This window comes from Apteryx rowi, unplaced genomic scaffold (assembly GCF_003343035.1).
Source record: "Apteryx rowi isolate R43461 unplaced genomic scaffold, aptRow1 scaffold_433, whole genome shotgun sequence".
NCBI lineage: Eukaryota > Metazoa > Chordata > Aves > Apterygiformes > Apterygidae > Apteryx > Apteryx rowi.
Window position 1 is genome coordinate 501,556 of NW_020450687.1, and position 27,092 is coordinate 528,647.

The following is a 27,092-nucleotide window of genomic DNA, read 5'->3' on the forward strand; positions in this document are numbered from 1 at the left end:
CCCGGCGCGACCCGGGCCCAGGCGGAGGCAGCCGCGGGTGTTTACCGTGCCCACCTCCCGCCGCCACCGCCGGAGCCCCGCTCCCCCGAGCCCTCCGCGCAGCCGCGGGGCACGCTGGGAAAGAGAGTCCCGCCAGGAGCCGCCGCCGCGGCCGCTGGGGGGCGAAGGACTACATCTCCCAGCGCACCCCGAGGCACGCCCCCTCGGCCCGTCACGTGAGGAGCCAGCCGGCGACGGGGTGTTGGCTGAGGCGCGTCCTAACACTGGCTACGGGGGGCGAAGAGGGACAGAAGTGTGAAAGGCAGCCGGGGGCGCGGGGCCTCCCGCGCGCTCGTGGCTCGGGCCCCACCGCGGCGCGAGTAGCCCCGCTGCGCTGCGGCCCGGCAGACCGGGGCGGTAACGGTTTAACGTTCAAATCACCTCGAAATCCTCGCGATTGGACGCTATAGCTATGGAAATGCCGTTAATTCTGTGATATATAAGCCCTGCTCCACTTGAAAAACCCTCCCAGGCCCTGGGGTCGTGGCTTATAAACACCTCTAGGTGCCTCTATCAGGCGAAGCGAACGCCGAGGCCTTCACACACACACACAGGCCGGATTTGGGTTAAATTTCCCTAAAATGGAGGCCTCGGGGCCTGTTGTGTGTGCTCGGCCTGACGCGCTAGGCAGGCTGCCCAGCCCCGCTTGGGAGGCCGCCCTGCCCGGAGCTGCCGTGCCCCCGAAACGTGCCTGCGACGGGGCATCAGGCCTCCTGTCTCTTGTCTGTCTACAAGGATGGCAAAAACACAGGGAATATTTTAGCTGTAAACCAGCAGAGGTCACTCGGCCCCAGTAAATCCGGCGCTGCTGGAGACGCTGGGCCACCAGCAAGGGCGACGGGCTGGTTACTGGGGGGAGGCGCGAGGGGAAGCAGAGCCCCAGGACGGCAGCTCCGGGCCTCTGGGCAGCCTCTCCTCGCTGCGCCCCGCGGCCCTCGCCGGACAGCCGCGCTCCTGGAGCCTTCCTGGCCCTGCCATCGCTTGCTGAGGGTGTTGGGGCTCACCAGGGAGCAACGGTGCCCCGCGAAGCCCTCCTTTGCTGGCTCCTGCGAGCTGCCGGTGTTAAATGCTCCTCTYGGCAATTCCCCATAAATATGTTTTATTGAAAGAATAGCTCTTTGCAAAGAAATTTTAAACAGCTTTCCCTGAGCTTTTTTTTTAATGTTTTTCCAAAAAAATGAAGACACCTGTGATTCAACTGGAAAAATACTTTTTTTTTTTTTTAACGAAACCCAATAGACGCGCAGCAGCCCGGCCAGCTGCGGGCGGATGCATCCCCATGGCTCCCAGAGCTCGGGCTGGCCTCTGCGCACTCCCGCACTGGACGCAGCGGTTCATTGCAGTCCCAGCYGCCCCGTCTCTGCTCCCCGCGTGTGAAAACTGGGTGCGCGAGCTGTGCCCTATTTCTGGTTGTTCCCGGCTCCGAGCAGCAGCCAGGTTTTATTGCGCAACACGTAATTTGTGGGAACAAAGACGCACGAGCTGCACAGTGGCAACGGCTGGGGAGCTGGCGAGGAGGGAGCCTGGGATTTGCTCACCCTGCTGATACCAGGATGCATTTTCATTATTTTACTCTGCTTCACAGCCCCGACAGCTTACGCTGCCGGCTCCGTCTTGGACAACTTCTGCCACCCGGGGACATGACTGTTTTGGGTTTGCACAGGGAGTGGGGGGAGCTCACATCCAGGTGAGCTTTCCAGGGGAAACTAAGGGAGAAATGGGAATAAGATTTGCGCATTTAATATCCATAGGTACMATCTGCATCCTGATGGAGAGGTGGTGGTGTTTCAGCGATGGTTTCCCGAACGAAGCCCTTTCCCAGACCCCAGGCGTCCCCAGGTGGAGGATGCATGGCAGCAGCGTGCCGTGTCCTCAGGAGGGCTCAAGCCCCAACACACGTCCACGAGGGACAAATCCTGGCTCAGCCCTGGCTCACCAAGGTCCGTAAGTGCGTGCTAAATTGAAGTGAACCAATAATACCTTAAAATAGCTAAAATTTAGCCTTGTGTGTAAATACTGTGCTGGATCATAGCTCCTATTATGGCTTGGTCTGGAGCCAGCTCAGGCAAATTCAAGGCCTTTCACTGACTCTGAGGGCTTTGCTTCCAGCCTCACCCTTTGCTAAAATACGGAATCACAGTCACTATTTCCAACAGTGTTATTTTTTTACCTTGCAAAACAGAATTTATTTTTCTTCCTGTAAATTTTGTGCAATATACATCTATATGCCTATAGAATACACCTCAATAAAAAGTTATTCTTCCATACATTATATTACTTTTTATTTCATGTCATGAAAAATTCAGACAAAGCTTTTGTCCTTAAATAAACATTTCTCCCTCCCCTGCCCTCCCTTCCTAGCTGACTGGTCTGAAAGAGGAAGTTATATTATTTAGTTATTTTCTTTTCTTTAAAAAAATAGAAATTACAATCTTACAAGACAGAACATTCAATGAGAACAGAAGCATGTTCCTAAGTCTAAAAAGTAAAACATTTCCATAAAACCTGTTGGTATCTACAGGTAGGTGTGTGTGTGTGGGGGGTGTCAGATGGAAAAAATGTTCTCCATTTCTTCCTTTCATTCATATAGATAAAAAATAACATAAAACCGACTGGAACTTTATATATTTTCTCTTTTGCACCAACATTCACAAGAATATATATTATATATATTTTATCCATTTTTTTATACACAGTGTGAGGGTTCTGGAGGTGGAAATGCACACTTAGCTAAACTGCCATAGCAAACAAACAAACACAAAATTAATCTTCATCTGGAAAAGAGCAATCCCTCGCTGCTGAGGTSGTCCTTCTAAAGGGAACCTTTACTTCGTTACCATTTAAATTAAAGCGGCAAAACGCCTAGTGGCTGGTGGGATGGAAACATTTCTCAGAGACGTTGAGACTGAGCATCTAAACGAGTTTGTGGTCTCAGGGCTCTGATGTATCAGCTCCACTGGCCGCGTGCAGCTCGGGTYGAGAGGAGAAAGGAAATCTCCCTGCTTTGGTCCTGGGCACTGTGCTGCGGCCAGGCAGGAGCAGAGGTGTGGGAAACTCCCACTGGCTTTAGGCTTGGACATTTCTACCCGTTCATCCGGGGTGCGTGTCCCTAAAAAACTCTGTTTCTCCTTATGCCGAGCCGCTGCCTGTCCCGCCTGGCAGCACCAGGGCTGGAAAGCGGTGGCTCTCGCCGTGGGTGCAGGAAGGGACCTCGGCACTGTGGCCCCATGTGACTCGGCACAAGCGCACCGGGGGACAAGCCGAAAGCCTGGTCTGAAACCYGCACAGGTGCTGTGGGGCTTTGGCGCGCCGTTCCCATCCTGGTCTGCGCAGGGCAGCTGCGAAGATAACCAGGCACCTGAAACGACTCRCTCTTGTTCGGTGGTACCACGGACCAGGGCCCAAACTCCACTCCTGGTGAAAAACCAGTTTATACCCCCCCCAAGAAATCATCTATCTCATCGACAAGTCAGTTCCTTTAAAGAGAAGTTAAAAGTGCTGGCTCCTGCCGTTCGACAGGTTGAGTTACGAGTGTCTAATACTTCCAGTCGCCCTTCGATTCCCACACGGGCTTTTATTGCTCAGAATCCCAAATCTCTCCCATTACAGAGATGCTGTGTTGTGAGCAGGAAAGAAACGCAGCTCGTGGCGAGGGCTCAGTCTTTTCCTGATTTAAGGTGCTTTCTTGGTGTCTTTGCCAAGGAAATGAAAACGGTGATGTGTACCATTGTGCATRTTGGCTGGCGAATCCCGAGGATGTGAAGAAGGGTGTGTGCTTTTTTCCCCGAACATTTCAAAACACCTGCAGCTCTTTCCACCGAGAAAGGGATCACCGCCCTCCCRCAGAAACGGCAGACGAGACCCCTCTGCAAAGCACATTCACTATCTCAAGTGCTTTTCCCTAAGGCCTGTCTCCCCTGGGAAAGAGGAGCCAGGAAGCGAACGGTGCTGTTGGAAATGATTTTTAAAAAAGGCACAACCCTTGAGACGAAAAAGGCAATACTGACTTTTCACTTCCGTAAAGCTTTAGGATCCAAGGTGGTGGTGGTGGGGGAAACAAGCTCGGCACATCCCCACCCCTGCTAACACTGCRTCGGAGAACAACGTATTGGCACTCAACACTGTAGCGGGCCACCGGGACGGTCAGCAGCCTTCTCTGGAGACACAGGGGCTCAGGGGCTGACGACATCAAGGAAAGAAAGGAGGCTGCCAAAATCTGATATGCTCCGATAAGCAGTTCTGACAGTGGTGGACAAAAACAGAAAGCGCACAGCCGCTGGGAAAACAGTGGAATTCCGAGTTTTGCCTCGGCTTTTCTCCGCAGAAATCCCATCGGCTTCCTGGCGAGTCTTCCCTGAATGAGTTTGGTCCATGTTCTCCCCTAGGAGATCTTTTAAACAAAAGCATGAATATCTACCGCCATCGCTAATAAAGCTGCTCATTTAGTTTACGGGGTGCAATTAGGGAGTTGATGGTTTTGGCTTTATGCTCGGCGATGGTATAAGCTGCTGGAGGATGTGGTTGTACGCGTGAGAAATCAATGCGGAGTGGGGAAAGAACTTGGCGATTTAGCCCTTTGTCAGCAGAAATTGGGGCTGCCTCGTAGCAGGTTTTTTCCCTTGGAGCTTTTGGCATTTGTTGCAGGAGGAGCAGGAACAGGGACTGAAAAATCATCTGCGGAGCCTGGCGGGCAAATCCCTCGAGCGAGCCAGCCAGCCACGGGCTATCGCAGCAGGGGAAGGAGCTGGCATCATTCCCCTGACAAAACCATCCCTTCTTCTCCTTCTGAGCCTCCCAAGCTTGGAGCAGTGGGTCCAGACCAGACCGCAACTTCCCGGGCAAGGAATAAGGATCTTTCACTTCCCCCTGCCCCAAAAGGCAGTTTCTCCCCTTAAAAAGCCCCCAGGTATTGCTGAATAGAGGATAAACCCCAAAATACCAGTACCAAAGAGCTCCTCGAGGGAAAAACCTGGGTCCAACTCGACCTGCAGAAGAGGCAARGACAGCGCTCCTCATGGGACCCGCTGCAGGAAGAGAGGACATGGTGGCAGGGTTGGCTCTAGGCTGGGAGGAGGAAAGGCCACAAAAGCTACTCTGGGATGCCAAGATCACAGGAAAGATTTTCAAAGGTCTCTAAAAAGCTAAGTGCAACAGTCTGGATCCCCAAGAACCGCTGCTTGCGACGACACGCGAGGGAGCAGCGTGCGTCCTCCTGAGCCCCGAGCTGATGCACCAACACAGCTCGAGGCAGCAGCCAGGAGGTGAGATTTGGCCACARTCACAAGGGCAAAGCTCCTCTCTTAGAGAAACCCTCAAGACCTGAAAAAAAACACGAGGTGGGCAGACCTGCCAAATCTGCTCCGAAACATGGTGCGGTCGGCCAGCCAGAGCAGGGAGGGGGCGGCTTGGCCGAGCAGCCTTGGCTGGACTTGCCTTTGGGCAAAGAGCTCACCAGAGGGCATGGAGACCCTGCAAAGCTTCTCCTGGCTGCGTTGGGACTCCTTCCCTTCACACCATCCTCCTCCACAAAGAGATCCAGTGCTGGATCTCCCTCCTTGGCACGCAACTGGGTCTTGCTGCGCCAGGCGAGAAGGAATAAAGCAGAGCTTCTGCCTCGGGTCCAGCCAGGAGCAGAAAGCCGCCCCCACCAGTCTGGCTCACCCCTATCTGGACAAGTCTGCGTTGCCCTTTCTTCATCCCATGTTTTTGCCTTGTGTGTGTGTAAAAATAAAGACCAGAAATGGACAGTGCGAGCCAGGACCTCAGGGAGGTCCGGCTGCAGGTCCCCGCGCATTGTGCTGCGAGCGTGGGGTGCGTGCTCCGCCGGGGTTCGTGCACTTCGGGGAGGTGTCGGTACCTTACTACTTACAGGAGCATCTCCTCTCCCAAGTGGAGATTTCACATTCATTTCACTGGTATGGCAAAGTCAGGTTGCTTTTCCTTCAAGGTGCTTTACATTCAAGAACTATTGCAATCCACAGCGAGGAAACGGGGCCTGGGAGCTACCCCGGCTCCACAGGTTCTCTTGGGTTTGATTATTTGATTTAAATAAACTGCCCCAAACATCTGAAGTTTAGTTTGTCTCCAAACTTTGGGAACTAGAAGGGAGCTGGCCGCCCCGAGCCTTAGCTCTCCTGCGGGTCACTGTACTGAAGCTCTGAATTGAAAACCTCCTTATAGAGGGGAGGGAAGTTCATAGCGGTCTCTGGATGCAGGAGCCGGAAAAACTCCAACTTGTCCAAGTGCAGATTGCAAATCGTCTTCATCAAGGGCAGCTTGGAAACCATCTGCAGGGAAAGAAGAAGATGGAGCCAGTGAAAACTCATTTCCTTGTCAGTCCCGCTTGGCACTGGTACAGCCCATCCTTTGGAGACATGGGAGTGGATTTGGGGGGCTCCAGTGGCCACARCCGCTTTGTTTTGGATCATCTCACTGTCACTGCACAGCACCAGTGGCTGCAGCTCTGGGGACTGGAGTGCCTGGGCAGCAATGGACATTTCCCTAGATTTAGGCAGCCTGGGCATGGATATCTCCACCTGCATGGTCTAGACCCCTCCTATAATCCATGGAGATGCTCAGTGCTTGGAAGGAGAAACTCTCCTCCTCCTCCAACAGGTCCTAAGGATCACCAAGACATGCCTGTGCGTGGAGAACAAGCTCTGGTAGAGCTACCTGCATCATGCATGGCTAAGATGAAAGCCACCCCACAACTTGTCCACCAGCTCAGCTTCAGAGGTGTCCCCATCCCCAGCTTGAGCCAGGCATACAAAGACCCTGCTCCTGCCCTGGCCGGGTTCCCCGCACCGCTCGCACCCAGCACTGTTACCTTTGAGAGTTTGTCCTCAGCGGAGTGTTTCTTCTGGATCTCGTGCTGCAGGGCTATGTAGATCTTGTCCTGGAGCTTCTGCACCTTCTTGGACTCYGTCAGCCAAGGGCGATCTAGGGGGAGACCGGCCATGGCCCAGTCAGTGCTACAAAGGGGATCTCCATCTGGCATGGCACATTGCACATCACTCTCTTAACAGACCTTCCCGCTCTTCAGTACATTTTTGGGGACGACTGATCAACCCCRCACGCCCTCTGCACCGCCTGACATCTCCCCAGTCCCAGCCCTGGTGTCGGGACGCTGAGACCTCCAGCACCAGGTGGGTTTTAAGGTTCCCTGGACTTTCCTAGCTCCTCTCCTGTCCRTGCCCTCAACCCTTTCCTGAGTGATGTTCAGGCACCTCCCCRGTGGACGGCATGGAGCCCACAGCCGAAGGTCCTGCACCTGCTGAGGAGTCTGGGCAAGACCTAGATGCATTTTCCTCACCCTCCTTCCCCGGCAATGACTTAGACCKTCTGCTGAGGAAGTTCTCCCCACTGAGATTTAAGGGTGGCCTCTTCCCAGACACCCACCCGCRGCCAGRACCAGGGCTCAGGGCATTGYGGCAGCAGCATGCCACCCGTGTCCCCCACGTCCCCACTCACCCGGGGAGAGCAGGACGGCGGCCGTGAAGAGGGCGAGCTCTTCGTCTGACAGCTGGAGCCGGCACAGGTTCCTCCCCAGCTCGAAGACAGCGCTGATGAGGTCGTCGCAGCCTAACGGGGGGCACAGGGGAGAGGTGCACGTCAAGGCTCTGCATGGCCAGGCACCCCCCCCCCCCCACCCACCGGGCGATGCCAGTGGCACCCAGGGCTCCTAGACTAGATGGGAAACATGGGTTGTCCCCAGGCATGGAGATGCTGTGGTGCAGCAGAAACCGAGCTGCAAAGCCCATCCCCTCCCCRTCTGGGCGTCGAAAGGAGAGGAAAGCCCCCAAGGAGAGGGACCGAAGYAACCCTTACCGAGCGACTTGAACATCTGCACGCCGCCGTACTTGCCCTCGAAGAGCACCGTGTTGTTCAAGGGGTTGAACGCGCGGATCATGCGGATGAGAAGCACCTCCAGGCACCCTGGAGTAGCACAGGGACAGYGGATGGGGAGGTGAGGATGGGGCGGAGGGCGTTTCCATGGTCCCGGGACCAAAGAGAAGAAAGAAAAAAGCCCCCAGTGCAAGTTGGAAGTCCAAATTGTTGATTCCCAAGAGCAAAACATTTGGTGAAATAAATCCAATTTGAGGTTTGTTTGTTTTTTTTCCCCCCAGGTTTCCAGTTGCGACCACAATATTTYGCCAAGCGGAAATATTATCCAGGCATTTAGCATCCAGAAACGGAGGGYGATCGATGTCACGGTGGAGCACCAAGGGAGGAGAGAGGGTGAAAACAAAAACAAAAACAAAAAAAGACACAGAAGGAAGAAATTGGTTAAACTCTGGCATGGCAGGAACGGCCAGCCCTGGGCTGGGGGTACGGCGCTGTGCCRGGATGGGGACACGCGGGGACAAGCGTGTGGCACCCGGGCAGGGGCATGGCCAGGGTGCCCCCCTGCCCCCCTGCTTTGCTCCTATAAAAACCGCAGCTGAAAAAAAATCCCCGTTTCTGCAATGTTTTCCTTCCAAGGGTCTCAGGGCTTTAAGGAAAATGTCACGTCTCGCAGAGGTTTCCCAGGAAAACTTCCGTGCCGTTGCAAAAGCACTTTCCGCTATTGGGAAAACCCATGCTTAAAAAGATCAATTGCAACAACCTTCAGCTCCCCCCAGGACCGGGGAAGGCAGCGAGGCAGGACTCGACGCGTTATTTCCCCGAGCCCTGCCCCAAACCTCGCACCTCTTGGGGGGAACGTCAAAACATTTTCCTTCTTTTCTCTGTATTTTTCCCCTTTTTCTGCTCAGGGAAGAGGACGAGCATCGAAAACGGCTTTTTTCTCCCCCCGCCCTGGGAACAACGCCAGTTTTCAAGGGGATTTGCAAACCTCCCTTGGCRTGGGAATGCTGTTCACCCACGTGGGGGTTTTACCAAAACCCATTTTGGTCCTGCTTTCCGGGTGACGTTGGGTTGAGGATGAGCATGGAGAAAAGGCCAATCTCCATATCCCTCTCTATACCGGGGCATCCGCGGGGGACAGCGATGGGGACGGCGGGGCRCCCGGCTCTTACCGGCTTTGAGGAGGATGATTTGGTCGTTCTGGCAGAGCTCCATGAAGCCGTCGATGCGCTTGGCGAACTCCACCACGTACTGGATGGCGTTGGAGATCTGCAGCGAGCACTGCTGCCACACGGCCTCGCAGCTCTGCAAGCACGGTGGGATTGTCACCCTGGGCTCCCCGGTCCCCCCCTGCCACCTCGGGCCCCCTGTCCGCCCCATCTCCCCATTGCATGGAGCTGGCAAGGGGCTAGGGGATGTTCTCCAGTGCTGTGCCACCCATGGGGACGTGGCACGTCGCCCATGAAACTCCCCCCACCAGCCCGAACAGCGGGTTTTTGTGGCATCCCAAAGCACCAAGGACCCCTCATCCTCCTCGCCTTCATCCCTGCCCGCGGCGCTGCCTCGGCTCGGCACCGGGAGCCATGCCAGGGCCCTGTGCGTCCCCGCAGAGGGACGGAGGGTGGCCCTCGCCGAGGGCCGTGGCGGCGGCTCTCACCTTGCTCTGCAAGGCGCGGATCTCCTCCGGGGAGTACAGCGTCCACGCCAGCCGCTTGAGCTCCTCCGTCGTGTACTGGCACGTCTCCAGGTGGGACTTGACCACGTTCTGGGCGATTCGGTCTGCAAGGCGAGAGCAGCGGCCGGTGGCAGCGGGCCGCCGAGCCGCGGGGCCGGCGCCAGCCCTGCTCGCCCGATGCCGTCCCCCCGGCCTGGGTGGCCCCTGCTGTCCCCAAGGGCTGCGGGGACCCAGGACTGGAGGGGTCAGTGGGAGAACGGGGTTCCCGCGGGGCGTAACGGGGATCTGAGGCCGGCGGGGATGAGTAGAGGGGCAGCTCTGCACAGCCACCGCTGCACCGAGCTGCCTCGGAGCTCAGCCCGGAGGAGGGGAAGAACCGGAGGCCGCCCCGGTCGGCTTGATCGCGGGCCGCGACTGCACCCGGCGCCGCGCTCGAGCGTGAGCCCGTCCGGCCGCTCACCGATCTCGAGGACGGAGATGTCRGCGGCCAGCTGGCCACCCTCGAGCGCGCCGTGCGCCAGGAGAGCCGGCTCGAGCATCAGCTCGTAGAGGGACTCCTGCTTGATGAGCGCCGCCTCGGCCACGTCCAGGCTGGACGGGTCGGGCGAGGGCTGCGCCGAGGCCAGCAGGTCGAGGTTGTAGTAGGCGCTGCCGCCGTCCGGGGTGAGGGGGAAGTCGAAGAGGAGCCCGTCCGACAGGGCGGAGATGTCATCCAGGTCGGAGAGGCCGCTGCTCACGCTGGTGGTGTAGACRCGGCTCAGCGCTTCCGGCTCATCCTTGGGCACGCCGCCCTGCTCCTGGCTCTGCTGGTGCTTCTGCACCTCGGCGTACAGGCTGTCCCGCTGCTTCTTGGACATGCGGCCGAATTTCACCGCTGCCCGGGGATGGGGGAGGCAAAAGCAGCCGGATTAGGGGAGCTTTGCCCCGGTGAACCCGGAGCGGTGGCAACCCACTCGGCACGGGCCGCGGGAACCGCCAGGTCCCGGCTTGGGGGAGCTCCTCGTTCGGGGGTTTATAAGCCCGGATGGGTGCAACCCCCCCCCTCCACCCCCCTGCAGCAATTCTGGGTCAAACCGAGCAGAATCGATTTCAATTTTTCTATAGGAAACGCAAAAGCTCTCGTTTAACCCCTTCAGAACCGCTTCCGTACAGCTTTAAGCTCACCGTGTTTTGATGGGAACGGTTCGCAGGCTTTTATTCCAAAACACCCAAATCGGAACATTTCCAAACGCCCCAAAACGAAAAGTTTCAGGTCTCCGGACATTTTTTTTTAACCCGACCTTTCCAGGGCCAAAACCAGTCACAGAGCAAATCCCATCTCGAGAAAGACCTTGCTATTCCCAAAACACCTGTTTCCCCCCTTTCCTCCTGCTCCAAAGCGGAAGCGGCTCCGGCAACCGGYGTCGCTCAGTGGGGGGGGACCCCAATGCCACCACTCACCGTCCCGTGACATGCCCAGCGCCAGGCATTTCTGCAGGCGGCAGTGCTGGCAGCGGTTGCGGTTGGTGCGGTCGATGAGGCAGTTTCGCTGCCGCGAGCAGGAGTAGCTGGCGTTGTTCTGCTGGCTCCTCCGGAAAAAACCCTGCGAGGAACGGTGGGGGGGGTGTTTTTTTTTTTTTAGGGAGCCCGGCAGAGCCGGGGGGGATCCCCGCGGCAGCCTCGTCCCGCCGAGCCCCGCTCACCTTGCAGCCTTCGCACGTGATGACGCCGTAGTGAATCCCCGACGACTTGTCGCCGCAGATCTTGCAGGGGATCACCTCGATTTGGGCTGCGGAAAGGGGGGGGGGGACGCACAAAACGGGGGAAAACGAGGCAGTTAGCGATGGTTTCCGCCGAAGGACCCAAGCAGAAGGGCCTGGCGGCGCTGAGCCCTGCGCGCCGGCGACCCAAGTGCAAATTTACCCCCAAAACAACCCTTTTCGGGGCATAAAAGCAACGGGATCCCCCGCATTTGTGCCCCATCCCACGCCGAATCCGTTTGCAGGATCGGCCCCCTCTTTTCCCACCGGGCACGTGTGTTTTGGGGGGGCCGGGGAGCGGGAGGAGAGTGGGTGCCCCCACTTAAAAACCCGGGAGCGATGCGGTGGCTCCGGGTCCCGGCTCCCTTCCCCCAGCAGCACCGCAAATCCGCTTCCCCGGCTGCGCTGAGCCGCTAAGAGGCTTCGGCCTCCTCCTTTCCCAGCTGCCCGGGATGAAGGCCGGGCCGGCTCTGCCCTCCTCCTCCTCCTCCTCCGTACGTGCCGCCGAGCATCTCCGCACCCTCTAATCTGGCCGCAAGGTTTAAGATCTCCGGGGCCTGGGCAAATCCCCGGCTCGGGTAATTCCCTTCTGCCCGGACGGCTGCTCCTGTTTGCTGAAGGCGTTTCGGAAGAGGCCCATGCTGGCTGCCCTCCGCACGGTGCTCCGGCACCGGCACAGGGCTCCCCAGGGTGCCCAGCCTGGCCGCTGCCGCCCGCGGGAATCTGGGGTTTCCCAGCTGTTGCCTCCGTCACCCGGTGACCGTTTCGGATGGGCTCGCTCGGCACGAGCGGCTTTTGCCCACCTACTCCGAGCGCTCCAGCCGGATCCCACTCCCAGTCCCCTGGGTGACTCCGGGGCTCGGATACGGACAGGGAAAGAGGGTCCAGGAGCCGCTGAGCTCCCTCCCCGCTCCCGGAGCCCAGTCCCGTGTGCACATTATATTCCCATCATATTCCCACTCATTATATTCCCATTCCCATTATAATCCGAAGCCATGGAGGGGCCAGGCCCCTGTGTAAGGGCAGAGCCATCCAGCTGGGCATGGAAAGAGGAGGCCGGGATGGCAGGGAAGCGCACGGGACGGGGCGTTTGCAATAAAAGCACCGTGCAAGACGACGGAGAGCCGTTCCTCTCCCATTGCCCGGYCAAAGCCCCCGCGGGCTCCTCCGGCCTCGGTGCCCATCCGGGGCAGCCGGAGGCGGGTGCCGGCGCTGGAGCCGGAGCCGCCCCCGGCAGGAAGCCGCGCTCCTTATGCAACATAATTGCAGCCGCCGGGAATGCCGGGGTGATGCATCCTCCGACGTCACCTCGCCCTGCCGCCCGCAGCCCGATACTCCCTTCCCCCAGCAATTACCCGCCGCACGCGCCCGGCGCCCGCCCAGCAAATCCGCCCGGATCAGCGCTGCCCGCCGAGCCGCTCGCGCCCCAGCCGGGCTGCCGGCGGTTCCAAAGGCGCCTGCCGAGCCGGCCGCTGCCCCGCGACCGGAGTCCAAGGCTGCAGCCGAGCCGCGGTCAACCGCGGTGCCGTCTCCCGGCACGTCCTCCCCGAAAACCCCTCCAGCCCCTTGGAAAGCCGCTGGTTGGGAGCGGGAGCAGCACCCGGGGAGCATCCCCGGACGCCCGGCAGGATCGTTTCGCCCAGGGCACCGGGGACGAGATGCCCACGTGTCCAGCCGGCGATACCCTCGGAGAAGCGGGCTGTTGGGCAGAGTTAAGGTTATTTAGGGAAACGCGCTCCCGGCCTCGGTGTTTTGGAGCTGGGCATTAACTTGCACCATTCAAAAGGTTGTAAAGCAAGAAAAAAAAGGAAAGCAAGCCCGTGACTGATTATTTCCATGCCAGGAGCCTCTTCAGGCTCTAATTGGGAATATTGCACCCCGGTAATAAGTATGTGCTAACGAAGAGCACCTGACAGTCTAATAAGAGCTCGGCCCCAGTGACTGACGTGGAGATACGGCCTTAACTCCGGCTTTAGGGCAATTAAAGCCGAGAACAGCTTTTAATTGCTGCTCTGGGCGTAACTTCGCGCTGAATCACGGCGAGGGCTCGGCACGGCCGCGGGAAACTGGCACCGGGCTCCGGCCGGCGCCTCTCCGAAAGGCAAAACCGGGGTCGTTCCCTTGCCCAAGCGCATCTCGGCCCCGAATCGCCGCACGCTCGGGTGCCTCCTTCCAGCCCCGGCGTCCCCCAGGCGCCAGGGTCAGGGGCGAGGAGCTGCGGCGCAGGGACCCTCCCGGCCCCAGCCAGGGCTGAGCTCGTCCCCTGCCTCAGTTTCCCCGCGGTGCGGTGCCACCGGACGCTGGAAAAAGGCTTTGCACGGCAGCGCGCGTGGGGGAAGCGGAAAAACCTCCCACCGGGAAAAAAGCCAAAGGGCTCAAAGGGCTGAAAAGAAATAAATAAAGCAGCGCGGGCGGCAATTAAAAAGTCCTCGCCGCGGTATTTGCTCTCCTCCCACTGTAAACACGGCTCGCCCGACGCCCGGCCCGCTGGCGGCGGCCGCGGCGCTTATATAAGCGGCACGCGGGGGCCCGAGCGCGCCGGCCGTCATCGGCGCCGCGGCCCGGCGCTCGGCCCCGCGCTCCTGCCCTACTGACACACTTTCCGCTCCGATATCGCTTAACGCCAGCCTTGCGTAACCAACGCCGGCCGCTCCGGCCCCGTTAACCCTTCCCGCAGCCCCGGGAAGGGTCCGTGCCGCCGGCTGCGGTGGGGGGGGTTCGGTCCCCGTCGCGGCGATGCCCCGAGCTGCCCGGGTCATTCCCGAAACCGCGGTGGGTGCTTGCTCGCGGTCCCTCCGGGCCCGGCTTGCCCCCACGTCCCTTCTTCCCRCGCCGAGGAGGGGGCTGGCAGCCCCCGGCGGCGGCTCTTCCCGAACGGGCCGCGGTGGGCAGGCGGCTTGCCGGGTTTCGGTGCAGCGGGAGCCGCCCCGCGCGGGGACGGGCTTGGCACCCATCCGATGCCATCCTCGCCTCCTTTTCCTCCTCCTCCCCCCCGGGCCAATGTCCCTGCTCTCAGCCYGAATCCGGGCGGGCTCCTCGGGCGCCTGCCGGGCTCCCGGCGGCCGCTCGCCCCGGCTCTCCCTCGCGGTGGCGGCGCTCCATAAATCTCAGCGCCCCACTCGGACCAGAAAGTTCCCGCGGCCCCGCCGACATCCCGGCTCCCCCTTAGCGCTCCCCATCCTGGGGAACCGGGGTTAACTAAATCCAACACCGTTTCCCAGCACGGGGTAATTCCCAGGCATCCCGAACTCAGGCTCCGGGCGGCYGGCGCGGGTGGGAGACGCGGGGCGCGCTGGGGGCTAGCGGCTCCGGGCGAGAGGAGCGAGGATCCCACGTTCGGGCCGGCGCGAGAAGCGTTTCGCCACCTGGGCGCTCGGCTTTGGCGCATCTTCGCAAAGCGCTCGGAGCTTCTCCGAGGGCAGCGCGARGGTTTGGGTAGCCAGAAGCATCCGGGATGTCGATGCCAGAGGCAAACGGGGCATCCCGGGCTGCACGGGAACCTCGGGCAGGTCCAAACCCGTCGCGCCGGGAACGGGACCTTCGCTGGCCGAAGCGGAGCTCGCGCCAGGGCACGGCCGGGTGCGACGACTCCCAGGGTCTCGGTCCCCGTAGCCGTCCCTACGCCGGCGGCGAGAGCCGGGCAGGCGGCTCCCTTGGGCGCGTTGGCTCATTATCCGGCAGCCCTGCTGGGAAAGTAGGTCTGCGCCCCACGCGGCGCCTGCGGATCGATGGCGCCGGATGGGGCATCTCCGGGCAGGGGAAGCGAGGGGTAATTAGTGGCGGAGCTGCCTCGCCGCCTGGCCAAGGGCACCGCGATGCTCCGTCACCGCGATGCTCCGTCACCGCCATCCGCTGCAGCCACACTCCGCGCGAGAGGTGCGACCAGGAGAGGAGCGGGCGAGAGGAGAATCAGTCTGGTCCACGCGGGGATGCGAATGCAGCTTCCCCGCTCCATCCCCGCATCCCACCTCCACCACGAGTGACGGCTTCCCTAGCTTCCCCGCTCCCAACATTTAATTTAAGGACGTTTGCGGTCCCACGAGCCGCCGTGGGCCGGAAGGATGCGTCAGCCCTGGGAGCCAAATCCGCAGGCTCCAGACACGGCCGACAGCCGGGAGCAGCCCCGGCTGCGGGATGAGAAACGTCAGCCCTTGCTAGCGGCTCCGGTCGTGCCGCTCCGCGGCGAGCCGGCCTAATTAGCCTTGATTAGGTTTCAGTAAGGCAGCCGCCGGCCTCCGGGTACGGCTGTCATCGGAAAGAAAAATAAAAGGGAATTATCAGCCGGCCAGATCTGCTGCTCGCTCGGCCTCTAAACGCCCCGCGGCTCCACACAAGGGCCGCTGCGCCCAAAGCAGCACCCCAGGGCACCCGCGGCGGGTGCCCAGCGCCCTCCCGCGCCCCGGGCATCTCCCTGCTGATGCCAAATTTTGGACGGTGCTGCCGGCGGATCTCCCCCCACCCGGAGCCGCTCATTGCAGCTGCGCCGTTTGCTCCGGCGCCGCACCGGCTCGGTTAATTCCTAACCGGCCGAGGCCGCTTGAGGACGGCGGCGCTCAGCACCGGCTAACTCGGCGGCTCCGGGTGCGCGCTCCGAACTCGCTGGGCAAAGTTCGGGCTCGGGGACGCGAGGTTAATGACGGAGGCACCGCGCCGCGCTCCGGCACGGCTGATTGAGCTGCTCGGCAAGGAAAACACGAGTTATGCAACTCGGCCGAGCTCCGACCCGGGCTGCGCCGTCGCGCAGGGCAGCCGGGCTCTTGGCAGAGATTTCCTTGGAAATTTTCAGCCCTGGGCGCTGCCCGGCTGCAAGCGGCCGAAGCCAGAATCGGGCTGGAGGAAAGGGGGGGGATCAGGGGGTTGCCGGCTGCATCCGCTCCCAGAGGCGTTTGCCGGCTGTTCCTCGGCAGGGTTTAAGGGCTAAGCCGGGAAGCATAAAGCTAAATCGGGGAGGGGGGAATTATCTCCGCGGGGACTAAATAGAGGCCCTGAGAGCTGCTCCGCTCGCTACATCCAATAAACGCCGTGCGGTTGAGCCGTTAACGGCGCTTTAAATAGCCTCCGCCAAGTTTGACGGGAAGCGCGCTGCCGCGGGGGAGCGGGATGCGCCGGGGCTCCCGTGGGCACGCGACGTCTTCCCGGCCGGGCCGCGGGGACGAACGTCTCCCCCGCGAGGGACGCACGGAGGTCGGCGCTTTCTGCCTCCGCACGGGCTGCTCCCCGGGGTTATCGGGGTCTCATCCAGCCCCGGGGCACCCCGAGCCCCACGATCACTCCCGGCCGGTCCCCGGGGCTGGGGGAGGATGTCTTGGGGACAGTGGGATTGAGGGGACGAAGGCGAAGGCTTGGAAAACGGAGGAAAACGCCGTTCTCGGGTTGCCTGTCGCCGTAGGGGATTTAAGGATCCAAGGGGAAAGTGGGAGTGTCGGAATCGCAAGTCGGTCGGGCACTTTCCCCCACGGCTCGGTGCTAAGGGCACGGCTGGACTCTGAAACCCGGGGCATCAGTCCGCGGAGAGGCGTGTGCCCGCGGACCGGCGTTCGGCACGGCCGCGGCCGCGCGCCCGGATCCGCCTTGCTGCCGGCACCCGGCTGCCGCGCGAGCCCGCAAGACGGGCACCGAGTGCGGGAACGACTTCCCACGGGAACGGCCCGGCGGGGGCTCGCACGAGCGACCGCTGCACCAGCATCCCAAACGCCGGCGCTGCCGCGCGCATCCCTTCGGGAATCTTGCGGCTCTCTCCTTCCGCCCCGGCGGGCGGATGGGGCCTCCTCGCCCGCGCCAGCGTCCGTGCGCCCGTCTAAACGGGAGCGGAAGCTCCTCCTCCGCCCTTTCTGATTTTCCAATGACAGATCTAGGTCACTAGGACAACTCGGCACGGCTGCCAAGCCGACCGCACGCTCGCCGCCACGCCGCTTGCAAAACAAGCGGCCGGCAGGGCTCTAAACCCGAGAGGATTACACAAGGCGAACCTCCGCGCCCGGGGGGGGGGCGAGCCGAGCGCTAACCGGACCCGCCGGGGCGGAGCGGGAAAGCGGCCCCCGGGAAGGCGAACTCGGAGCGAATCGATTCGGCGTCGCCAGCCGGCRCTCGGGGTTCGGTTGGCGACGGCGGAACCGCGGGGAAAAAAAAATACACTCCCGGGGGGGTAAAACRCCACCACCGCGGGCGCCGACCGGTTATTTGGCCTTCGATTAAAGCTGGCACGGGACAGAGCCACCAGCAATGCAGGATTAAAAAAGAGGCAAACTTCGCCTAGCTGCTAATTAAGCTCAGCGTCGAGCCGGGCACTGGTTAGGCGAGCGCTACGCAAGAGCCAGGTGTCGTTATTAATTAGCAGGGCGTTAATGCTTCGCTCCCTATTAATAAAGGCGATACCTGGGGACGTCGCGCGGAGGCGAGGGAGAGGCGGTGGGCTCCACCGCTCCTCGCCCTGCCCCAGCCGTCGCCGTCACCGTTACACAAGCGCGGGGCGAACGCGGCCGCAGCCCCCCCYGCGGCGGCGAGAAAAACCAGGGCGCCGCGCGCGCCGAGGAGCTCCAACCCGGGGACGTATATCCATATAGGCGCTGGCACGTATAGATAGACATGCGCACAGACACGCTAGAACTTCAAACAACTCCTCGAGCAGATGCCAGGGGAGCCGAAACGCTCAGGCAAGGCGAAAAACTCAAAACCGTTTTAAAGGGGGGGAAAAAAAAAMCCMAAAAACCCTAATCGTGTAATGTCACGGTCACACTCCGAGCGGCTCCAATGCGGAAGGGCGCACCGAAAGCCACTGCGTCACCGGGACCAGCGTCGGTGCCCGCCGTCTCCATCYCGCAGGACCGTTCCCACGCCCCCCCCCCCCAATTTGTCACCTTCGATAAAAAAAAACGGGATAAAACTAGGAACCGTGTTTAACGACAGATATTCGGGCAAAACTAACTGACTAAATAAAAGAACGAATCACGCAGGCAGTGGGTTTGGACCGGCTCGCACGCGATCACCTGGACCGGTTGGAGAAGAGCAGCCTGACATTACGGCTCGGGCTCTGTCTCCTTTCCCTGCAGGAAACAACTTGCTCCGAAAGTGGCTCCCTCCTTCCCTCCTCCTTCCCTCCCCAAAGCCGCCCGCAAATCCGCAACCACCACCGCGGGGGGGGGGGGGGAAGGAAAGGAAAGAAAAAAAAGAATCAAATCGTAGAGGGAGCAATATATTGAAAAGGAGATTAAGGGGTTTAGGGCGAGGAAAAGCTTAAGTGGGGTCTAAGCCGGCATCGAAAACGCAGCAGAATAAACGCGGATTTGATTCCCGATAAGGAAGGGAGCCGGAGAGGAGCGAGAGCGGGGCAGACAGGGGGTGTCCCTGTGCCCCCCCCCGGCGGGGCAGCTGTCGGGGTGCCCCTGTCCCCCCCCTGCAAGGGAGGCGTCCTCCTGTCCCCCCTGCCGGGACAACTTTCGCAGCGGGCAGAGCCCCGGCGCTCACCTCGCATCGTGGCTGGCGGCGATCAGCACCGCGCCGGGGAGCTCATGGGAGCGGGCGGCGGCGTCCGGCAGCGGGTGGCCCCGGTCGCGGTCCCGGTCGCGGTCGCGGTCCCGGCAGCGCCGCGGCCCCGGAGCGCAGCGCAGCGCAGCAGGACGCGGCGGCGGGCGGCGGCACCGGGAGGCACCGGGCAGCACCGGGAGGCACCGGGCGGCTCTGGCACCTGCCCCTCCGCGGCGCCGCTGACCCACTTCTGCCCGAACATGTGGCCGTTCACATGACGAGCCCGCCGCCGGCCCCGCCCCCCCAAATCGGTTTCACTCCAAGCTCCGCCTCCTCCCCTTCCTCCCCCCCCATCCTCCTCCTCCTCCTCCTCCCCCGCCGCCACCTCCCGGGTGCCCGGTCGGGCCCTGCCCCGGCTTCGTGCGGCCGCCGGGCTCGAACCCGCGCACGGGGCGCTCGGCGCTGCACAAGGGGGCACCGGCGCTGCCCGCGGGGTGCTCGGCGCTGCACAAGGGGAGACCGGGCGCTGCCCGCGGGGTGCTCGGCGCTGCACAAGGGGGGACCGGGTGCTGCCTGCGGGGTGCTCGGCACTGCACAAGGGGGCACCGGCGCTGCCCGTGGGGTGCTCGGCGCTGCACAAGGGGGCACCGGCGCTGCCCGCAGGGTGCTCGGCGCTTCACGCTGGGTGCTGCACCCTGGGCGCTCGGCCCCGCAGGCAGCGTGCCAGGCGCCGCACACAGGGTGCTCAGCACCGGCGCCGCTCGCGGGGTGCGAGGTGCTGCGCATTAGGCCTACGGGGCGCCGGGCGCAGGCCGCAAGGCGCCGCTCGCTTGCCCGGTGCCGCCCGCCCGTGGGAGGGCCGTGGCACCCGCCGCCGTCCCAGCGCGCCTCGCCCAGGCACGGGGAGGGCTGCGCGTCCCGCTGAATCACCGGGCCTGGTTGCTTCACGCCGTTCGCCGTACGGCCTCGCCGTCCCTGCCCGCCTCCCTGCAGCGCCCACCCCGGGGTGCTGTGCTTGGCGCGCGGGACGGGTGCCCGCGGGCGGGGACCTGGGTCCTCGGTGAAGGTGCCAACGTGGCGCGTTGCCAAAATCCCCCTTTGCTGTAGCACCGGGGGGGGGTTGTCCGGGTCCGGACTCAAAGGTGACAGACGGAGCCTGTTGCGTTGCCTGGGCCCAAGGGTGTACGTAAAGTTTGGGTGCTAAGAACAGCCGAACATCTGCCCAACCTGTTGTTTGAGCCGCCCCACCGCATCCCAGCTCCACCTGCCTTCAGGCACCGGATCGTTTCCACTAGCAGCAGCCCTTGCACCAGCCCCGCGTTGTGCTTTTCCAAGGTGTCAGCCCGGCCGTGGCCCTGGGGACGTCACATCGGGCCCCAGGCCACGTTACGGACACCATGGTCCGAGGGGACAGTCTGGATAAGCGGGAAGCRTTTGAGATGGTGGTGACCCATCACGGCCTCGGCCACCTGCGTCCTGCTCATGTCCTTCGTGCCGTGATGCACACGGAGGGCTTCGAGTCCTGGCTCATGCCCTGGATAACGGGGTGCTCCAAGGCACATGGACCCCAGGAATGGCGGGACCGGCCTGGGGACCTGCGGCGTGCCAAGAGATGGGATCAAGGGAGTCATGGGCGGGATCCATGCCCTGCTCCGGCAGACCCTCGCCGGGGGGKGGGGGGGATTCACACCACATCTCGGCATTCCTCTTTGCTCCGAGCTTTTCGGAGGGATGAACAAATTATTCCCCAGGAGCCGGCAGGAGCAGGAGGAGCCGAGAGCCGAATTTGCTGGAGCTGAGCAAAACCTCACCGGTGGCTTTGGAGCTGGCGCTGCGGCGGAGCAAAATGCAAGCGGAAGAAGGGAAAAGGGAAAGGGATTTCCACAGCTGGGAAAAACATCCTTTCCTTCCCTGGTGCCCCCCAGCAGCAGCCCCCCACGGGCGCTGAGATAAGCTTAAGCACGTGCTTAAATATGGCTGAAGAGGGTTTAGTCCCCACGTCCATCCCACCCCGGGTGGAGGCACCGTGGCTCCGCCGCCGGGTGCGGGGAGCAGAGCCGTCCGCCGCGCTCCGATGCTGCCGTCCGCCATGATTTCGCTGGCGGCAAACGGGAAGGGATTCGCCGCTCACGCCGGCCCGATTCCCCCCTTCCTCYCTGCCTTCGCCCCTCCTCCTCCTCCCGCCTCGCTCCGCATGGATGGACACACGGACGGGGATGCGGGGCGACACGTTGCCTCGGTGTTTATAGGCGCCACTTCCACCGAGGCTCTGCAAAACCGTCCCCTGGGCCGAGGGCTCCCCGAAACGCCCCGGACATCCCATCCCGGGAAACAGGGCTCTCTCYGAGGCGGCTTGGGCCGCGCTCCGGATGCCGCGGCGGGGGTCTCCCCCCACCCCGGGTGCTGGCGGCGTGCTGCCGCCACGGCCGCTGCCCGTCCCTCGAGGTCACGGGCGCTGCCCGAAGGAGGTCAGCGTCATTAGCCCCATTTCGCAGATGGGGAAACTGAGACTCGGAGCGCCGAAGTGACCGCGCAGGGCAAGGCGGGAGGCCGGGCCGGGCGAACTCGCTCCTGCTGGAAGCCGGTCACCGGCCGGCTCGCCGAGGCCGTGATTGCCGCAGTTGTGGGGGGGGCAGGGGGGGGGGAGGGGGGGTTGGGGGGGGGGAGAAACACCCTCCCAGGTGCCAAGGCACCCGGCAAAACTATGAGGTTACATAACTGTGCTCACCACACCTTCCCGGATGAGCAACGCCTTTACCCACGCAGCGGCCCGCGTCCGCGTCGCGGCCCCCGCGGCCTCCGACGTGCCGCCCGCGCCCATCCCGGCACATCTCGTTAACCCTTCGCCGCCGGGACGCGCCGCCCCGACCTCGCCGGCACCGACGCGCGTCGGTGCGGGTGAACCGGGCCACCCCGAGCCGCAGCCTGCCGTACCAGCCGGGCTTTTCCCAGCCGGCTAAACGCTTCGCTCGCTCGGAAACGTGGAGGTTTCTAGGATGCGGCGCGGCCGCTTGCGGATGGGGGCGGCTCGGTGCCGAGGGACAGACGAAGCGGCGGCGGGAGGAGGGCACGGAGCGTTTCGGCCGCGGTTCCCCCGGAGCCGATAAGAGTGTAAAAACCTTCTGATAGCTTCCGAGCTGCCCTTTTCCGGCGTCTCCTGGCCGACTTCCAGCTCGGCTGGTTGCATCCCACCGACCTAAATTCACCCCGTGCTCCCGGAGGGTCTCGCACCTTCCTCCTCACCCACGGAGGGGGGTTCGGTCTCTCCCCCCTCCCAGCCCATCCTTCCCTGCGTCCCCTCCCGGAGCCGGCCGTGCCACGGGGCATCGCCGGCCGAGGACCAGGCGGAGGCCACGGCGCCCGTCGAAAGCCCCGGCCGACGGAAAGCCGAGCAGGAATTTGGGATTGCACCATCTTTYGGCCGGTTGCCTCCTGAATCACCGCTTGCTCTCGCAGGCACCCAACCCAACCTCTCCGCCTGCTGGCACCCGGCTCCGGAGCATCATCCCGCCGGCTGGCACCCTGCCCGGCCCCACGTTGGGGACCGTGGCYGGGACCTCCCGGAGCTCGCCGGGACCGTGCAACCCCCAGCGCCGAAACGCTCCCATTGCTCCGCGCCGGCGCCTCCCAAAGTTTGGGTTTTCCGAGGTTTCTCCGTGCCTAAAGACATGGCAGGACTCACGGAAGCGCCCTGCGGCCACCCGGTGCCGAGGGCGACTAAATTCTGCTGGAATCTGGGCGCCAGGCGCGGAGGAACTAAAATGTTCGGCTAAGCATCGCAGCCCCCGGGTGCCTCGCTGGCCGCGGCGCCGCTCAAAGTAGGTTAGTGGGCCGAGGCGCTAGGCGACGGCGGCTTGCCGCAGCATCCTCCGCTTTGTTTTCACTCCGGCCCGGCGCGGCGTTCGCTCGCYGGCCGCCTTCGCCCACCTCCGAGCTTATCGGCGCTGCCCATCGGAGCGGCTTTTGCAGCTCCCGGCTCCGGGCGCTGCTTGTGCCGCCCATCCACGGCGCCGCCGCTGCAGCCCCTTCCCCGAATCCGGCGGGTTTTGCCCCCCGCCCCCTTCGACCCGGTGCTGGCTCGGCCCCCGGGGCGCCGTGTTTGTGGAGATGCTCCCAGGCAAACACCTGGGGGGGGGGGTTGCCCCCCTTTCGCCCCCCCCCCCGGCTCGGGGCAGCGCCGCCTCCGATCGGCAGCGCCGAATCTCCAGCGTCGTAATTAAGAGATAAACAGCAAAGAGAAAAGGGGGCAGATTTCACATTCAGCCCCGATCCTCCCGAGACAGATAAAAGAAGAGAAAACGGGGGAGGGGGGGGGAAGGCGAGGGGGCTTTTTTTTCCCCACTCGTTTCTGCTGAATCAAACGTTTTTCCTCTCGCTTAGAAGATTTCCCTGCCTCCCGCAGCCCCCTCCCGCTCGCCGCGTTAATGAGGTTTTGCTGCAAAAGTCTCTGCGCCTCCGTCTTGGCCTTGAGTTAATCTCCAGATGCCTTCAAAGGAGTTTTGTTCTCGGGCTGCTTCTTCCCCCCCCCCCCCAAACCTTCCTCCTTTTTTTGAACTTCCAAGCAACAGTCACAAATTTCCAAGTTTTCATGCGACGCTGCTTCTCGGCGACGCTGCCGCGTCGCCCCGGTCCCCGCGGCAGCATCCCGTTCCCGGCGTGGGAACCTGCCCTGCTCGAGGTGCCGAGGGACGCGGGAGGCCCCGAAGACACCCCGGCCGGCCCCGAAGGGAGCGGAGACGCGGGCGGCATCGCCGGCCCTCGGATGGAAACGCGGTCGCGGGGCTGGTGGAGGAGCCAGGGGACGCGGGTGTCCCTGCCACCACGGCCCGTGACTGAGCCCTACCTGGAAAAGCCACCGGCATCGGGAAAGGACTTAAAAAACCATCCCGGAGGATGAAAACTGGCAAATTTGGATTTTTTTAAATTATTATTATTATTTTGCAAAAATATTGTGGCAGCATTGCACTGGCTGCAAAAGGCTCCCAGGGGCCTGGTGCCCCCGGGATCTGGGGTGCAGCGTGGCCCGGGGCTGAGCGCACTCCGGCACCCGGGACGAGCCCCCAGCGCGGCCGCGTGCCCGACCCACCGACGGCGCCRGGTCGAGAGGAAGCTCTTTAATTAATTTCCATCGGAGCCGTAAAAGCTTCATCCGGCCGGGCTCCCGAGGCAGCCCCAGCGCGGGGAGGAGGAGGAGGAGGTCGGAGGCTGGGTCCCTTCCYGGTGCCTGAGGGTGGGCTGAGCACTGGCGAGGTCGTGACGCCCCAGGGTCACTCCGGGGCTCGGACTTCGCAACTAATTCAACGCTGCGTTGGGAAGCGGTGTAGGGGGGGACGACGAATGCCCCCATCCCAGCTCCCGGGAGGAGAGAAAGGGAGGGATGCTGCCTCCAGGAGCTGAGAGCAGCCAGCGCCTGGCCCCATCGGTCGCTGCCTCCAGCCATCACCCGGCTTTTGGCTTTCTCTGCTCCGGAAAGAGCTCCTGGCCCTCCCCGGGCTTCCGGATCACGCTGCCGTGATGTGCTCAGAGCTGCCTGCTATGTTCGTACCCGCGTGTCCTGCTCGAGAGCTGATCTGCGGCCTTTAATGCAAGTTAATCCCAGCAATCCCTTAATTCCAGTGCCCGAAATAGGAAAGATCACTAGGTCAGTCGGGAAAAGCTCTCGGCCAAAGTGAACGCGTTAATGTGGAGAGAGCGAGAGAGCGAGAGATGGGCGGGGAGGAGAGAAAAGCTCCCGGGGGATGGAGTTTGGCTTATCCTATTTTCGGGTTCTCCCCGGCCAGGCTCTGCTCTCCAAGGGCTGGCGGGAGCCTGGGAACGCCGGGGCCCCAAGGGCTGAGCCGTGGGCTTCGGCCCCCTGCCTCGCTTCCCGCAGCCGGTCCCCGTCGCAGGGAGCAGATGCTCCCAGGGGTGCCAGCCGCACGTGGAGCGCGAGGCACGGCTTTGCCCAAGGGTTTGATCCCAAAATCGCAGTCCGGCAGCGGTGACGCTGAATCCTGCAGGGATGGGGGCCTCACACCCATGGGAGAGCCTGGACTGAGCCCGTCTCCGTGCAGGGGGAGTCAGGGAGCTTCCCATTGCCCATCCCACAGCTCCCGGGTCTGACCCGTCTGCGACRGACATCCCGGGACGTCTGCCCTGGCTGCTCTGCTCCCAGCGCCCTACGCTCCCGTGGAAGCAATTTCTGGAGCGCTTTTGGARGGATTCACCCTGGGGCGCTGGGTACGGAGGAGCCGGGGCGTCTCGGCAGCTCCCGATTTGCAGCGGGTCTCCCTACGACTGCAGCCGGCGGCTCCGGGAGGGGAGAGACGCTTTTACCCTCCTGCACGAGCAACCGGAGCGCTCGCTTCCCCACGACGACTTTGCTGAGGTTTAAAGCCAGGCCTCCGGAGGCGAGGTTAGCCATCTGCTGCTCCGAGCATCAGCCGCCGGAGAGGCAAACGGGTTTCTCCCATAGCCCCCGTGGCGGCCGGCAGCCCCCGGTCRCCTGGGCCCTATTTCCAGACCTCGGACGAGACCCTCTGCCCCCRTTCCCGAAGGTGCAGGATGAAAGCGGTGATGGCCGGTGACTATCCCTCCCYGTCGGGAACTGATCCGGGGCCTTTCCCACTGCCTACCCAGGTCTCCCGGCTGCTTTCCCCCCAGCTGGGTGCGCTTCCGGCAATAATATTGCTATGGGAGCCGTTTCCTTAAATCCATCTCTGTTACTGCAAGCAGCTTATCCAGAGAAATTCTTTTCCTCTCTGTTCTTTTAATATGATCCCGGCTTAGCAAAGCCCAGGGCTTAGCCGGTGCCCCTAAAGTGCAAGTGAGGAGAGGAGCATTAAATGATATGAAAGCACAAAACAAAGAGCTCGGCTTTATTTAAACCTTTCTTTAATCTTCCGGGGAGGGATGGCGGGAATCGGCATGGTCCAGCCCTGCCGGGTGCCCTGTCCCAGCTGGGGGCTGCCGGCGGAGGCGGGTGCTCGGCGGGACCACGGCGGGTGCCGTGCCCGGATCCGGGCTAGCTCAGCTTTGTGGGTCAGTGGGTCAAGGAAGCTCCGATGTTTTCAGCCACCCTTGGGAGCGGAAGGAGCCCAGCACGGAGATGCACCAACCCTGAGGATCCCCCTGACCAGCAACCATGGACCACGGGGGCGAGTGTGCCGGCGATTCCCGGAGGATGGGGTGAGCAGAGGGATGCAAGAAGAGCCAGGAAAGGAGCAGGTCGCCCCCCCAGGCCCCAAACTTTGGGAGCTGGCTGGAGACGCTGTTTCGGGTACCTGCTCCCCGGCTTTGCAGCGCCAGGGCCAGAGGGACGGGCAGGCTGTGCCTGGTGGTCCCGCGATGCTGGAAGCCCGAGCCGGGGGGGAAAGGCAGGCGCGGATCGCCTGGGTCCCCCTCCGGATTAGAGCCATGTTAGCCTGCTCAGATGGGGCTCTGACGGCATTGTGTCCCACGTTGATTAAAACCTCCTGTTCCACCCCAAATGGAGCAGCTCACTGAGGGTTTTGACCAATCGTCAGGAGTTGCAGAGTTGCATTTTGCTTTTTTTTTGGGGGGGGGAGAGGAAATATCCCCGTTTTTTTGGYGTTTTCCCATCTCAGCACCTTTTGCTTCGGCCCGAATTAGCGCGTGGCTTCGGGAAACCTCACTGCCTTTTGCAGAGGCAGCGTTGCACCCAGAAACGTGCCTTCCCCCCGTTTTGTACCCCCACGACCTGGGTGGCATTTCCCGGCGGCTGGTGCCCGGCACAGAGGGAAGCAAGTGCCGGAGCCACCGCCGGGGTCGCAGCTTGCGTCCACCGCCGGGCAGGTCCCGCTAACCGCGTCGCACGGGACGATGCTCGGAGCAGGTTATTTGTCGTGCGATTTCCCATGAGCGCCTCATTTCAGGCCCGGCTTTCCAGGCTCGCTCCCGTTCCCGACGGCACGGCTCACCTTGGACTCCGCTCTCGGCGCGGCATCGCGGCCGCCTGCGTTGCTGGGGAGACGGGCCGTTTTATTTACCGTCAGGGCTGCGATAAGGAGCGCGAAAGGGGAGGCGAAGCACATGGTGTCCAATGTGCCTGACCCACTTTCCGCCGCCCGGGCGCCGCTCGCCATCGGCTATTGGATTGCAACGGCGAGYGGCGCTCCGAGCTGGAAAGGCACCYGCAGAAATCGCTCCCGTAACAACCCTGCTGCCTCCAGGGAGCCGCATGACGGGGGCTGCCTTTTTGCTAGGTTTTCTGGGCTGTCTTTCTCCTGAATCCCGTTTTCTCCAGGCTGGAAAGGAAGAGAGGAAAAGACATTTCCGGACTGCCTGTGTGCAAGCAGCATCGTGGCTCGGTGCTGCCTGTGAATGTGTYG

The 27,092-nt window shown here is 62.3% G+C and overlaps 2 protein-coding genes across 5 annotated transcripts in view; both read right to left on the bottom strand.

Moving 5' to 3' along the window:
- SCAMP4 (secretory carrier membrane protein 4) overlaps positions 1 to 117 on the bottom strand; it is a 20,580-nt gene extending 20,463 nt beyond the window's left edge. For 3 of the 4 annotated variants that reach the window (XM_026076533.1, XM_026076532.1, XM_026076529.1), the window contains exon 1: positions 46 to 87. The gene's annotated coding sequence lies outside the window, so the exon portion shown is untranslated. Of the gene's footprint in view, positions 1 to 45 lie in introns of all 4 variants that reach the window. The other variant, XM_026076531.1, reaches the window with a different exon arrangement.
- Positions 118 to 6,164: 6,047 nt separating this feature from the next.
- LOC112971279 (nuclear receptor ROR-beta-like) lies at positions 6,165 to 26,846 on the bottom strand. The gene is made up of 11 exons (XM_026076513.1): positions 26,751 to 26,846; positions 11,691 to 11,826; positions 11,242 to 11,327; positions 11,000 to 11,141; positions 10,020 to 10,433; positions 9,542 to 9,663; positions 9,057 to 9,189; positions 7,867 to 7,974; positions 7,510 to 7,620; positions 6,866 to 6,978; positions 6,165 to 6,326 (listed from the first exon to the last, which is right to left on the bottom strand). Exons 1-11 carry the CDS (start codon positions 26,844 to 26,846, stop codon positions 6,165 to 6,167), a joined length of 1,623 nt encoding a protein of 540 aa, XP_025932298.1.
- Between the last annotated feature and the right edge of the window lie 246 nt (positions 26,847 to 27,092).